The sequence below is a fragment of the Podarcis liolepis genome (genome assembly GCF_965112155.1).
Source record: "Podarcis liolepis genome assembly, chromosome: 12".
Lineage (NCBI taxonomy): Eukaryota > Metazoa > Chordata > Lepidosauria > Squamata > Lacertidae > Podarcis > Podarcis liolepis.
Genome location: NC_139563.1, coordinates 37,272,344 through 37,286,135, shown reverse-complemented (window position 1 = coordinate 37,286,135; position 13,792 = coordinate 37,272,344). Strand labels below are relative to the sequence as shown.

The 13,792-nt window shown below is 43.4% G+C and overlaps 1 protein-coding gene across 12 annotated transcripts in view; it reads right to left on the bottom strand.

Moving 5' to 3' along the window:
* Positions 1-13,533, bottom strand: part of TAX1BP1 (Tax1 binding protein 1) — a 33,308-nt gene extending 19,775 nt beyond the window's left edge. For 2 of the 12 annotated variants that reach the window (XR_014517668.1, XM_083468142.1), the window contains exons 1-6: positions 13,400-13,529; positions 11,781-11,885; positions 6,374-6,557; positions 3,054-3,156; positions 1,536-1,723; positions 27-185 (exon numbers count right to left, since the gene is read on the bottom strand). Coding sequence is in view for 9 of the 12 variants with exons in the window: in XM_083468142.1 (XP_083324268.1) it covers positions 27-185; positions 1,536-1,723; positions 3,054-3,156; positions 6,374-6,557; positions 11,781-11,803 (657 nt within the window). In the remaining 3 variants the exon portion in view is untranslated. Of the gene's footprint in view, positions 1-26; positions 186-1,535; positions 1,724-3,053; positions 3,157-6,373; positions 6,558-11,780; positions 11,886-13,042; positions 13,259-13,333 lie in introns of those variants that run through there. The other 10 variants (XR_014517667.1, XM_083468147.1, XM_083468145.1 and 7 more) reach the window with 9 other exon arrangements.
* Between the last annotated feature and the right edge of the window lie 259 nt (positions 13,534-13,792).

Sequence of the window (13,792 nt, the reverse complement as noted above, 5' to 3'; positions counted from 1 at the left end):
AAGCTTTTTTGAACTGTAAGAGTTACCTTTTGCTGTGCTTCCAGCTGATCACATCTTTCCTTTTCACGGTTCAGTTCTTTTTCCAGTCTTTCAACTTGATCTCTAAGCTGCAGGGTTTCCTTTTCAAGTGAAGCAGTCACCTTTAATAGTTCTTCTTTTTCTTTCATAGTTTTTTCAATTTGGAACTAAAACGACATAATCCCATCTTACATGGTGATTCTTACCTCAATATCACCATAACATTACAAATTTCTAAGTACTGTATAATTTCTTTCAGGCTGCATAAATGAAGTACACAAAACCAAAAGACCAGTTCCCATATTTACTTTAATATCTGACCACCCACCTTATCACACATTAATAGTAAATTAAGGCTGAATTTTTATGTCAGGTTAATAGTCAGCACAGATAACTACTATTATTTTTTTTTAAAGGCAAAAGGTAAAGGACCCCTGGATGGTTAAGTCCAGTCAAAGGCAACCATGGGGTGCGGCGCTCATTTCGCTTCAGGCCAAGGGAGCCAGCCATTGTCCGCAGACAGCTTTCCAGGTCATGTGGCCAGCATGACTAAACCACTTCTGGCGCAATGGGACACTGTGACAGAAACCAGAGCGCACGGAAACGCCGTTTACTATTTATAGTTACAAGAAGTATCTAACGTCCGTGATTTGTAAAAGTTTATTTGTATCTCTCAGGTACAAGTAACCGCCAGAACTCTAGAAACGAGAATCATGGGATCCTTTAGGAACTTAAGCCCTCGAGGACTTCACCACAGAATCGTAAAGTTGGAAGGTATCCCCAAGGGTCATCTAGTCCAACCCCCTGCAATGCAGGAATCTCAACCACATTCCCATGGGAGCAATCATGCTGAAGGATACTGGCACACTCTGCCAAGCTCCACCTATCCTAATATGCCATCTCTATTCTGTTGAGAATGATCCACAAGTTTGAGCACAAAGATTTGCAACAGAGAGCATCCCCACATGATCCTTATCCTTGCACCATGCCACAAACTGGCATGAATAATAGTGAAGTCTCTCAACCCTTTCTCCCCTCTGATAATTATTCTTAATGACCCTGTCACATCACAATACCTTCCTTCCTCACAGAAGCTTTGCAACCTACTTTTGAGCTCTGAAGTGCTTTTTAGACAACAGATTTAAAGTGGAGAAGTTCATAGGTAAGTGTGTGTGCACATACAAGTGAGCATACACACAGCTGCAGACAATGTAGAAAATATCTGTTAATCTAAGATTTTCTAGCGTCTCCACAAGAATTTGCTCCCAGCTGAGAAACACCTGTGCATGTTAAGGTAGCTACTGTCAAAGTATTCATTTTTACAAAATGCCATACTGCTCTCCTAAATTATCCTTGGAGTATACCCACTGAAATGAATGGACCTACATGATTCATGTCCATTCATCTTAATGGGTCTATTCTGAGTATGGATACAACCCTTTAATTCTAACTTGACGGAAGTTCAGTTCTACGCTGTATAGCTGAATAAACAGGTATCACAATTTGCCAATTCAAACCTCAAGAAGTCCAGCCTTTGTGGTCACCACCAACATGTCTGAATTCCCTTCATCTTCCATCGTCAACAATTCTTCAACAGGAGATGACGTTCGAAATTGAAACGGAGTGCTTGCTCCACGGATCTCACCCTTATGTGTTACATAGCAGAACTGGTAAAATTCACCATCATCATTTGGAAGGTAGTATCCTAATGAAAAAAACAGAATTTAAAGACCAAGCTCAGGGAGGCACTTAGCACAGGGACAGACTCCTGTCCTTCAGAGCCAGACAAACAAATTGTATACAGGATGAGGAAGTTCCCACCCTGAATTTCAAGTTGCTTTTGTTCCTTTCAAGGGGAAAGTCTTGCTTTGTTAGGACACTATAAGAGAGACTAAAATACACCAACAGGAGAGCAGTGATAGGCATTAGGACAGCAGGTAGCTGCCACTTGCCTCACTTTCCTTGGTCATGGAGGTCTAATGTCCTCTTGGGTCAGCATCCCTCACATGCATAATCTCCTGAGGAGATAGAGCTGCAAAGCTGCCTACATATAAACTCATTTAGCCAGACCAGTTGGGAATTAGTAACACCAAGTGATTGTTTGGGTGATGCTGGTCAGCTGTAAGTCAAGACAGGATGCGCCCCTCCATGTTTTATGGCTTCACACTCCTCTTGTGGGTGGAACACTCAGCTGATTTAGAGGGAAGGGGGAAGTGCCTCCCACTTGACTCCAAGCTCAGGAGTATGGCTCACATGATGTTAAGACTCTTCCATCTACAGTACAGGAGATGGAAAAAGAGAACTGGTCACTCACCCACCCCACCAATATCCAAAAGGGAAAGTGCTCATGCATCCTTTGGGAACTGAATAAAGATGACACTACATTACAGGCTATACTGGGTCCAGAACCTTTGCCTGCAGCTCCCTACCTCTTCACCAGCTAGCACCCCAATAAAAGAAAGGCAACCCCCCTTTTGATAGTAATGCCTTCTGGGAAAGAAGTATAGAAGACCCAGTAGATGGAATGACCAAGGTGACTCATGCAAAGTCCTGGAAAATGAAACAGTTGAGTAGAGTCTCTGTAGGCGATACTCCGTATTTGCCTGACTATAGGACCTGGGGATGCAGCAGGTTATACATTCTGTATCATACATTGCGTGCCCATTATACATTAAGAGCAAGCACAAAAGGAGCTCCAAAAGATTTCTCAGAAAAGCCAGGAAGTATAGATCCTATCACTTATTGAGCTCTATCCGAGATTGATAAGAGGTTAAGTCATCTTTACCACATGGTTAAATGGTGAAGAACACTGAAGGGTACTCCAATTAAACACAAGGAATAGCACAGATCCACTTACCCAGAACATCTAACTATAATGTTTATGTGCCCAAAGGTTTGAATCAAAGCTGTACTAAATAAATGATACGTCAATAGAAATGGTATAATTTATCACAAAATATGTGGATGTTTTTGAAGTTCTAAATAAGCAACAGGAAAAAAACCTAAGCAGACATAGCAACCAATTTAAAATTTACCTTGAAAAGACAGCACAGAGTTAACTGTTGATCCTTCCACATAGTTGTCAGGCATAGGTGACCAAAGAAATGTGTAATAATCTCGTGCAGTACTCCAACCAACCTAAAGTAAAAAGCAGCCTTATCACAATATAATTATGCACAATTCTTTGTAAAAATTAACTTTCAGATCATCCAAAAAAAGTATTCATTTAAAAATCCAATTAACCACTGTTGTGCATATTTATATGCTTAACGTAGTTTTGTCTCAACACTGTAGTTTCTCAATAATTTAGGTACTAATAATGTTCCAATATGGTCTTAGGGACAAAAGGGGGGGGGCATGAGACATTGCTGGTAAATGAGTGCTTCATTTGAAAGACACTCCCTTGTGAATAGTTTGGATTCCTAAAAGTCTGCTATTTGAAGACCAACACAGATCTACCTACAAGTGGATCTACCAGCAAGGAGAAGACATGAGATGTTCCAGTCTGACATTACTACTTTTCTATCTTTCACTTCCTCCAAGTAGCTCAAGTAAAAAGGTTCCGTCCCCATTTTATATTCACCACACCCCAGTAAGCTGGGGTGGTGGCAACTGACCCAAACTCACCTAGGAAACTTTATGGCTTAATGGAGATATGAACCTGAGGCTCTCCAATCAGAGCCTGAAACAAGCCACTACAGTATGCTAGCTCTCAAATAAAGAATGGCAGACCACAATCATTCCTAGCAAGTAGGTCTTCTCATGAGGATAGTCTTCAGCATGTCTTGGCTTTGCCAAGCAGCAAGTTTGAGTCTTTAACTGGAACTTACTTGCAAGTAATTCTTATACAGTGGTACCCCCAAGACGAACGCCTCGCGAGACGAAAAACTCGCAAAACGAAAGGTTTTTTCGTTTTCGAGTTGCCTCGCAAGACGAATTTCCCTATGGGCTTCCTTCGCAAAACGAAGCTTGCCCCGGGGACAGCGGGTCTTTTCTTTTGAAGCAAGGGGCGGCGGGGAGAAGCGATCTTCTCCCCACAGCCCCAGGTCCGGGGACAGCGGGAAGCGCTTCCCGCTGCCCCCGGACCTCTTTTGAAGCAAGGGTTTGCAGGGAGAAGCGATCTCCCCGCAGCCCCTTGCTTCAAAAGAGGTCCGGGGGCAGCGGGAAGCCCGGACCTCTTTTGAAGCAAGGGGCGGTGGGGAGATCTGCCCCAGCACCTGCCCCAGCCGCCCCGCTTCGGAACACTGCTCCGAAGCGGGGCGGGGGGCGGAAGTCTTTGCTCCCCCCTGCCTGCCTGTCCCGGAGGGCTTTTGAAGGCAGGCGGGGGGGAGCAAAGACTTTCGCCCCCCGCCCGCCTTCAGAAGAGGTCCAGGACCTCTTCTGAAGGCTGGCGAGGGGCAAGTCTTTGTCCCCCCCCTGCCTGCCTTCCCAGGGGCTTTTAAATCGCCCCGGACAGCGGAGAAGTCCTCCGCTGTCCCGGGGCGATTTTAAAGTGCCGCCCGCCAGCATTTTAAGATCGCCCGGACAGCGGAGAAGTCCTCCGCTGTCCCGGGGTTTTTTAAAATGCTGGGGGTGGGAAGAAAAGCCCTTGTCCCCCCCCCCCCAGCCTTCAGAAGAGGTCCGGGGACAGACTGTCCCCGGACCTGGTCTGAAGGCGGTTTCCCTAGGAACGCATTAATTGATTTTCAATGCATTCCTATGGGAAACCGTGCATCGCAAGACGAAAAACTCGCAAGACGAAGAGACTTGCGGAACGAATTAATTTCGTCTTGTGAGGCACCACTGTACTTAAAATGCCACAGTTTGAATGCTTAAACATGAAAGGGAGGGAAGAACTATGTGTGCACTTACTGTACAACCAATCAATAATCCTCCAGAGTTAATTTACATGGTTTTTAGGTACATATATGGAAACTTCTTATACAGCACCCCACTTCAAAACTTGCTGGCGCCCACTAGGAAGTCAGCAGAAAGTTGCATGTCTGCCATGGGAACCTATACTACAGTACTGACAACAGCAGTAACTAGCACAACCAAGATGCTAATTCAGACTGCATTAATTGTTCTGAGCCAGTGCATAAGCAAGCTTAGCAAACCCAGTCTAAGTTTCAAATTCTGCTGTGTGCCAAGGTTAATATGAAGCCTTCATAGGGGATTTGGAGTTGTAAATATACATTCCTTGACCTAGCTTTCTTCCATGTTGACCCCTTGACCATAATGGAACAAACAGGCGTTGTGCAACCTTTTTCCATATCTGTGAATCTCAGATAAGAGCATGCAAACCACCAACTTCTTGTGCAACACCGACATTTGCTCCAACACTGGTATGAGAATAGAGATCAGGCTGAAAGATTTTCACAAACTGCGTACGCCACAAAGGCTATGCACAAGGTAATAATTTCCAAGTTCCATTTTTTTATTATATCTTGTAGAACACTGTTTGCATTTTCTTGCCTCATCAATTCTCAGGTACAGTAAGGCATTCTATAACTCAAAGAGATTAACATGAAATCTTCTTTACAATACCGGCTTCTCTTAATATGTGTATGATTATTAGATTTCTTTCCAAGTATGATCACTGAACACAGCACGACTCACTTCCAAGTAAACATGCACAGGAAAATTATTTTAGTAAAGGTATAGAAAAGAGTAAAATCACAACAAAAAAGGAAAGAATGTTTAAATTGAAGAGTACAGCTAGTAGGAGACATTTGCTTTCATAAATATGTATAGCAAAAATGACTAACCCTTATTGAATCATTATAAAGCACCTGATATTTTAAAACATCTTCTATTAAAAATATAATCAAAACATTAAAATAATATAAAGAACAAAAGAAGCAGTAGGTAAAATATAACCACCAACATACTAGGTAGATTAAAATATATTAACCCAACCAACCAAATACCTACTGGAAAGAAAGAAAAATTCACAAAAGCTGAAGGCAATCAGAGAGATGAGCCTCTAGGTATGGCCAAAGGGAATGCCTTTCTCTGCATCCCAATCAAACACAACTCAGATGGTGGGATGAAGAGCAGAGAAAATCTCTACAAAGTGGACAGGTTCATATTCTGTGATTAAATTATGTAGATTAAATTGTAAAGGAGAGGGTACATGGTTTCGCCTTAGCGGGAGGTGTAAGTGTAAGTAATTTATTGGTACCTTCCCACTGCACAAATGGTGATATGGCCTCAAAAGCAGCAGGAATTCAGCTATGATGATGTTGCCATAAACTTATTTATATTTCTAAAGCCAAACACATTCCCAACCATTTTATCCCATTTTCATGTGTATCTTCTAATTAACAGAAGTGAAACCTTATCATATATTAAACCATGCTACAAACTTGCTTACCTTGAAAATACCAACCCAATCTTTTTGGTGAGGGCGTATATAGGGAGTCAGAGTGTAATGGCACTCAAGGTGCACATTTGGAAGGTAACTTTTTGCTACATTCTGAAAGATGACATGTGCAAAATTTGAAGTCTGAAGGGCACTGTTTGAAGATGGAACTTCTTGAAAAGATGACATTGTTGCTCTGTAAAATAATGTTAAAATTCCTATCAAAACAGTAATTTGTATGATTCCAAGTTTTAAAGGTACAGACAACCTAAATTTCTTAACCACCCTTCGTAAAAGATTGCAGGATGGCATGCAAAAGTACGAATAAAATTGAGTCAAACATACAAATATAAATTAAAGGCAATAGGCAAAAAATGTGAAACAAAAAACCACAGCACCCTAAAAATAGAACACAATCCCAAAAGTTATTTAAAATATAAAACTTAGAAAAGGAACTTAAACAAGAAAAAGGTGGCTAATTTGTTTGTGGTATTCTCCTTCCCGCTTTAAAGACTCATTTAACACACAGTACCCAACCACTGGGTTGGCAGGATGAGAGTGCCTCCACACATCATACCATCCACTAAATTAGCTTTATCCACACAACCTGCTAAGAGGATCTAAACATATATTACATATTTAAAGCAGGGTCACACTCCCCTGCTTCACTCCCATGAAGGTCATCCATCAGGGCTGCCAATGCTTCCCCCCCCCCAACCTGGTGCCCTCCAGATTTTTGGACTCCAACTTCCATCATCCTGACTACTGGCATGCCAAGTGGGACTGATGTGAATTGGAATTCAACAAGATCTAGATCACAGGTGTCAAACACAAGGCCCACGGGCCGAATCCGGCCCGCCAGACCTCGTCATGTGCCCGTGTAGCTGCTGCCGGCCGCCAGCCTTCACCTTTTATTCTTGCTTTTTTTTTTTGACACAAGAAAGCCGCCTCTTCAGCGCATGCGCGGCAGCCTACAAGCCAGAGAACGTCTGCCCTCTAGCGGCGCCAGCCGTTCTACACAGGAAACCTCCACTTGTTTTTATATTGAGCGCATGCCATCCTGTGATGTGACAGATCCAACGGCTGCCTGAACCCTTCTCTCCTGTACTGTAAGTACATATGATGTATGGGGGGGGGTCTGCTTATTGGGGGGGGGGCTGCTTATTATTCTGCTTAAAATTTCACTTAAAAGTCTGAGCGGTAAACTTTGGATATACTGACCACTTCCGTGTCACTTTACAGTGGTATAGGGACCATAAACTGCAATCAAATGCAGTGACAATAATTTATGATAATAAAGAGTGGACACATAGTCCTACAGATACAACCGGCCCTTTGAGGGTGACCAAACTGTTGATGTGGCCCCCGATGAATTTGAGTTTGACACCCCTGATCTAGATAATGCATTTCATCCAGAAGTGGTTGGAGCTGAACTGCCACCACCTTTCTGAAAAGAGGATATTTACAGCTGGGCAATATAAGCAACCGGTTTAGGCATATCTGAAATTTCACAACCACGCATGCATGCATTGTGTCAAACATATAAATGACTAAAAAAGGTCACAAAAAGGGGTGGAATTTGGCAGGCTTATGGAATGTAATTGACCACTGCCTGTAGTCATTACAAATCGGCAGGTTTTCAAGTGAGCATCTTAAGGCATAGACAAACACCGTCTCACAAGGAGACACCACCTTCTTGATGCACTATTCCTGAGTCAACAGACTCATACTTGAGAGACTTACACCATCTATGGACCAACTTGTCTCCCCGTTTGTTTCAAGGTAAACCAAGGAACCAAACGCCTCTGCAGTGCCTGAGAGGCAACGATTTCAAAATGACAGCAGAGACTAAAAAAAAGAGTGTTAGTCACATCAGCTTGAAATTCCTCAAAAGCATTCAGGAATTTTATTGGATACCATGTGTCTCCAAAAGCAGACCAACTTAATGGATCCACCATCCCTGCAGAGGAAAACTGCCAGTATCAATCTAAAACTCACCCAGAAGTGAAGTAACCGTAACAGGACTGCAGTAAACCCTATTATTTCCAGGCAAACCTCCTGTCTGGTCCAAAATATCATATTCATTGCATGCCTTCCAGAATCCGTCAGGCCAATAATACATTTAAACAGCACCATTATGGTTCTGAAGTCCCAAAGTTGGCCTCTTTAAGATGGATATAACATGAATACTGAAATTTCCAGTACAGCATCCTTTTTCTAACCCCATGTTTCCTTGTGTTTATCCATCAGGGATGGGGAATGTGCAGCACTCAAGATGGCGTACTGTAACTTCCATCATTGCTGCGGGTTCCCCTGCCCTGTCAAAAATGATTTGAAGTTAAAACTAAACAGATAAAGTGCCAATTAGCAAATGGCACCCAATTATTCAGGAAGGTAAAAGCAGCCTATAAAGAGTTCCAAAAAGCTATCTGTAAATTAGGTGAATGGACCCACAAAATGGCAAAAATGCTAAAGCAAAATAAGCATAATGCATACTGGAGCAAAAAAATGCCAAGTTCACAAAGTCTGAACTGGCAGTGACTAATTAGGAGAGAGATATTTGGGTCACAATTAATAGCTTACTGAAAACATCAGCTCTCTCTGCAGCAAGGAAGAAAGAAATTCCCATGCTAGCTATTACAAGAAAAGGGGCTAAAATTAAACTGTCTATACATAAATGCCTCATATAAATTGAATGTGCAACTTCACATTTGGTCATGCCACCTTGAGGAGATAAAAAAGGCACATGATAGCCAAAATTATCAAGTGATTGGAACAATTTTCTTAAGAGAAAAAGCTGAACTATTTTATACTGAACTAGAAAAATACAAGATTTTAAAAATGTATGCATGGGTAAGAATAGACAAGATTTTCTGCCTCTAATATTAGTGCTCTTGTCTCTCAATAAAATTAACTGTCAGTAGATTCAGGACAGACAGAATAATAGAATTGCAGAGTTGGAAGGGATCCGGGGGTCAGCTAATCTAAGCCCCTGTAATGCAGGAATCCTGCCCACAGCTGTCCCTGGGTGGGCTCAAACCACCAACCTTCTGGATAACAGCCAGATGCATTGCCTAACACCAGGTCACTGATGTGGATTTTGTGGGAAAGGTTCAAATGGGGGGAGGGAGAATCCTACGCAAATTTTGCACAGGGTAGTTTGCATTGCAAAATGCTCCACTGACTTTGAGAACATTTATATTACTTGTATTTAGTAAACAACGATAAACACTTTGAAACTACCAAACTTATCTAATATAATATTTGCAATTGGCATCCATTCATTATTACTAACAAACTGATGAAATTGATAAAGATTCCACAAAAGATACTGCTAGAAAATTTTCTGTGCCACATCACTCCATGATGGAATTTGCTGTCAAAGAATGTGGTCATGACCGCTAGTCTAGGTAAAGGACCGCTGACAGTTAAGTCCAGTCACGTACGACTCTGGGGTTGCGGCGCTCATCTCACTTACTGGCCGAGGGAGCCAGTGTACAGCTTCCGGGTCATGCGGCCAGCATGACTAAGCTGCTTCTGGCGAACCAGAGCAGCACACGGAAACACTGTTTACCTTCCCGCAGGAGCGGTACCTGTTTATCTACTTGCACTTTGACATGCTTTTGAACTGCTAGGTTGGCAAGAGCTGGGACTGAGCAACGGGAGCCAACCTTCCAATTGGCAAGCCCTAGGCTCAGTGGTTTTTTGGGTGGGAAACTTGTGGTCATTCCAATGTTGTTTAACTGCTCCAAACTTTCATCAGCCTAGACCCAAAGATAGTTTGCCAATGAACGCCTGTTGCTGGGAAGACACCTGTTTTACCTTCTAACTCTGACTGTAAGCTTCTTGGTGGCAGGTGAGTAGCAAATGTGGGAATCAGGATGAGGACTACATTTGCTCTGATCCAGGCATAGCCAAGGTGATGTCTTCCAGATACTATGGCCTGCAATTCTCATGAGCCCCAGCCAGCAAGGCCTATTTTCAGGCATTATAGGCACTGTAGTCTGCACCGCCAAGAGCACCACATTGGCTATCCAGTCTGATCCAACAGATTCTTATGCTCACTCCCTCCATCTTGTTCCTCATTAAAGGCAAATGCACATAATGACTTAATCCAAAGTTATAGTGAAACCTCATTACAAAAGCATGACTTAGGAGTGAATGGATGCTAATCTATGCTAGCAACTGTGAGATAAAGAACATTAGACTGCATAATTTAGCCAACTGTTGTGTACGGGAATATCAAGTTCACAAGGTAACTAAGGTAATGAGCACTCCTGAGTTGAGTCAATATGTAATGGGAAGCTTATTTTAAAAACAATTTTTAATAAAACTCCTTTCTGATAGTCACAAAAACAGATTGTGTTTGTCACCATGTCTAGGAAAACATTAGCGGGTAGTATTGTTGCCACAATCTCAGCTATGCCAAACATGACACCACAAAAAGCATCCAAAACATATCTGAATCATCATAATCACACTGACAAAGGAAGGGTGGTTATCATGAACTAACTGGTCTACATATACAAGAGGCTGAAAAGCAACTCTTCACCATGTTTACTGGTCACTATCCTCAGACTCCACTGAGGAATGACACAAAAATTCCCATAGCTTCATGAAGTTATGTATCTGCAGGAGCAAATCTATATTTGGACAGACATGCCTGCAGAGCTTTGACCAGAGGCCTTCTATTTACTATACAAAAGGCTCAAATCCACTTTAAGGGGGATTTCCCCCCTTCTACTACATTAACAACAAAATCCTGTACCAGTATACTCAGAAGTCAGTCACATCAAGCACAATAGAGTATGGTCACAAGATTCAGGCATCAGGATTGAAACTTCATTGGCATCACAAAACTAGGGACCTTCTGTTAACTCACTGTAGTTATAACTGATCAGTGATTATCCTGTTTCATTGGAATATTTAAATAAGAATGAAACACCATTTGTATTTTATGACTTATTATTCTCTTCAGACACATGTATAATTCAAATGGCGATTATGTTTCATGTGCTTGATGAAAAGCACAGTGGTAGTTTAGTGCTCAGTGGTAGTTTATACTACAACAAATCTGTTCTTTGATGCCATAAAACTTGTTTTATGGGATCATAGTGCAAAAAAGGCAGGTAAATAGTTTTTTTATGAATGTTATTAATATCAGAATTTCCTATAAAGGACATAAAGCTGAACATGTTTTAATTCTGTGCTAAAGGAAGATATGGTTTATAATTAGTTTTTGTATTTCCAGAAATACCTCCATTGTGTTTTTATCCCAGCATATTTGTAAAACTTGAGTCCCTAGCCCAAGGCAATAATCTAACCTGATTAACTCCACAATAATTTCTCTCATTCTCTTAAGAACAATCTGCAAACAAGGGTTTAATACCATGCCTTCAATAAGAAACATTTTTTGTACCTTTTGAAGAATTCTTGCAGCATCCAGCTTTAGGAAGGTTTTTGGCATACTTCAGAAGCTTGCATATTAAATTGGAAATGCTAGTTTCATCATTGTCACTTTGGTCTGGAGGGAATAGTATGCCTCAGCATTAATACTTTTTTGTCATAGTATTCCACACACGGTGGATTGTGACTATCTTCCTAAGAGTTTCTGTTTAAAGCACTCAATGTCCTCTTTAATAGAGCAGCATCAACAGTGCAACCTACTATCTATATATTTTCTATTCAAGAACCACCTTTTTTTTGGTTTCCATTACAAACAGGAACACTGAAAATGAATGTTTTTCAAGCTCATTCAAGACCAGCTTTCTAAAGGCAATAAATTACCCCAAACATTTAAGTCAATATTTATCTAAGAATTCGTATTTTTTATTTTATTTTTTTTTAAAATCCTTCAATAGCTGCTTACTCCAAGGGTACACCACCACTGTGATACACAGTAGCAATCCTACCTTAAAGATACAACGCCCACACCACCTCATGCAACTCGCAGTTTAAAATCTATTCCAACAAGCAAAGGTGGCTACTCTGGCAAAGTCATCTAGAGCAGCAGTATTTCTACCTGTCATTAAACAGTAGTCAAAACTGATGTGTTAAGTACCAAAATCCCGCAGGAGTTTGCAAGCAGCTGCACGTCAAAGCTGGCAAAAGCGAAAGCTGCTCGGGACCTTAAGAGGCCGCTTGTTTACACAGCTCACAATGAGAGGATCTGATGGGAGGAGCTGAACTGGAGCCAAGAGAATAGGGCTAACAAACAGAAGCAGAACGTACTGGGGTTTTATTTCCTGATAGAGATAATTGCATATTATTGCCTCCATCGCCTGGCGAATTTAACCTGACCTTTGCCCCTCTCAAAGCTATTCCACCTGCAGGCGGGATGGAACGGAATGCAAAAGCGCTTGACACGCCCTTCCCCCAACCCTCCCCCCCCCCAGTTGCGCAGCAACACCATTACTTCGAGACAACCCTACGGGCTGCCCCCTACCTTACTCCCAAGTAGGTCCACCTGCTCAACTTCTTGCGCTGCTGCCATTTTCCTTCTCTGCAAGCCTAACCTCGCCAAGCCGGCGCTCCTTCCCTTAAGCCTCTCGGCGCTTACGTAACCCGCGCCACAGACATCCGATTAAGCAAAAGTGGAATTTCGACGCGGTTCTTGCACAAGCCCCGCATCCCGAACGAATCGTGCGGCGCTGCATTCGCCACCTTCCCTCGTCCTCTTACCCTCTCCTATCTCAGCGTCACCTTGGAACCCGGCGCAGACACGTTCACACGACCATATCCCCGCCGTCGCGCCGCAGCCGGCGATACACCCGCCCCCGCGGCCTACGACCCACCGCTCGCACCGTAAGCAGCGGACCCCGCCCCCAAATCACCTCCACAAGGGCGACCGCGCGCTCCCCCACACAAACACGCAACCTCGCTCCGCTGTAACGCGGACCAACGGACGGCACCGCCCCCGCCCCCCCCGCGAGTGTCACTGTGACGGAGGATACCGAGAGCAAGTAACTTTACCCCCTTACGCGCAAGACGGCCGGGAAGGGAGTTCGCCGCGTACGCGGGGAAGACTAGGCCCCTCACCTATCAGGGACGCTGGAGGCTTCAACAACACAGACGCGCGGCCGCCATTACTGCCTCAAGAGCCCGGCCCCCTTCGCGCGCGTCACTTCCGGTCTCCGCGCGTCCGAGCGCCTCTCGCGCTCTCCTCACACGTGACAGCCTCGAATCCAAGTGCGCACCTGCAGCGTCATCCTTTTAGTCTGTCTGGCTGATAGCTAGTTCTCACAGCCCAGTCTTGTCTCCTGAGCGGATTCAGGAAGACCAGTTAGCTCATACTGTAGATGAGTTGTAGAATTGGAAGGGATCCCCAAGCATAGGCGCCGACTCCATGGGGCTTGAGGGGGCCCGAGCCCCCTCAAAAATTCGTTTGGGGGGGCTCAGCCCCCCCAATAATCTCGGGCGGCGGTGGGCGCG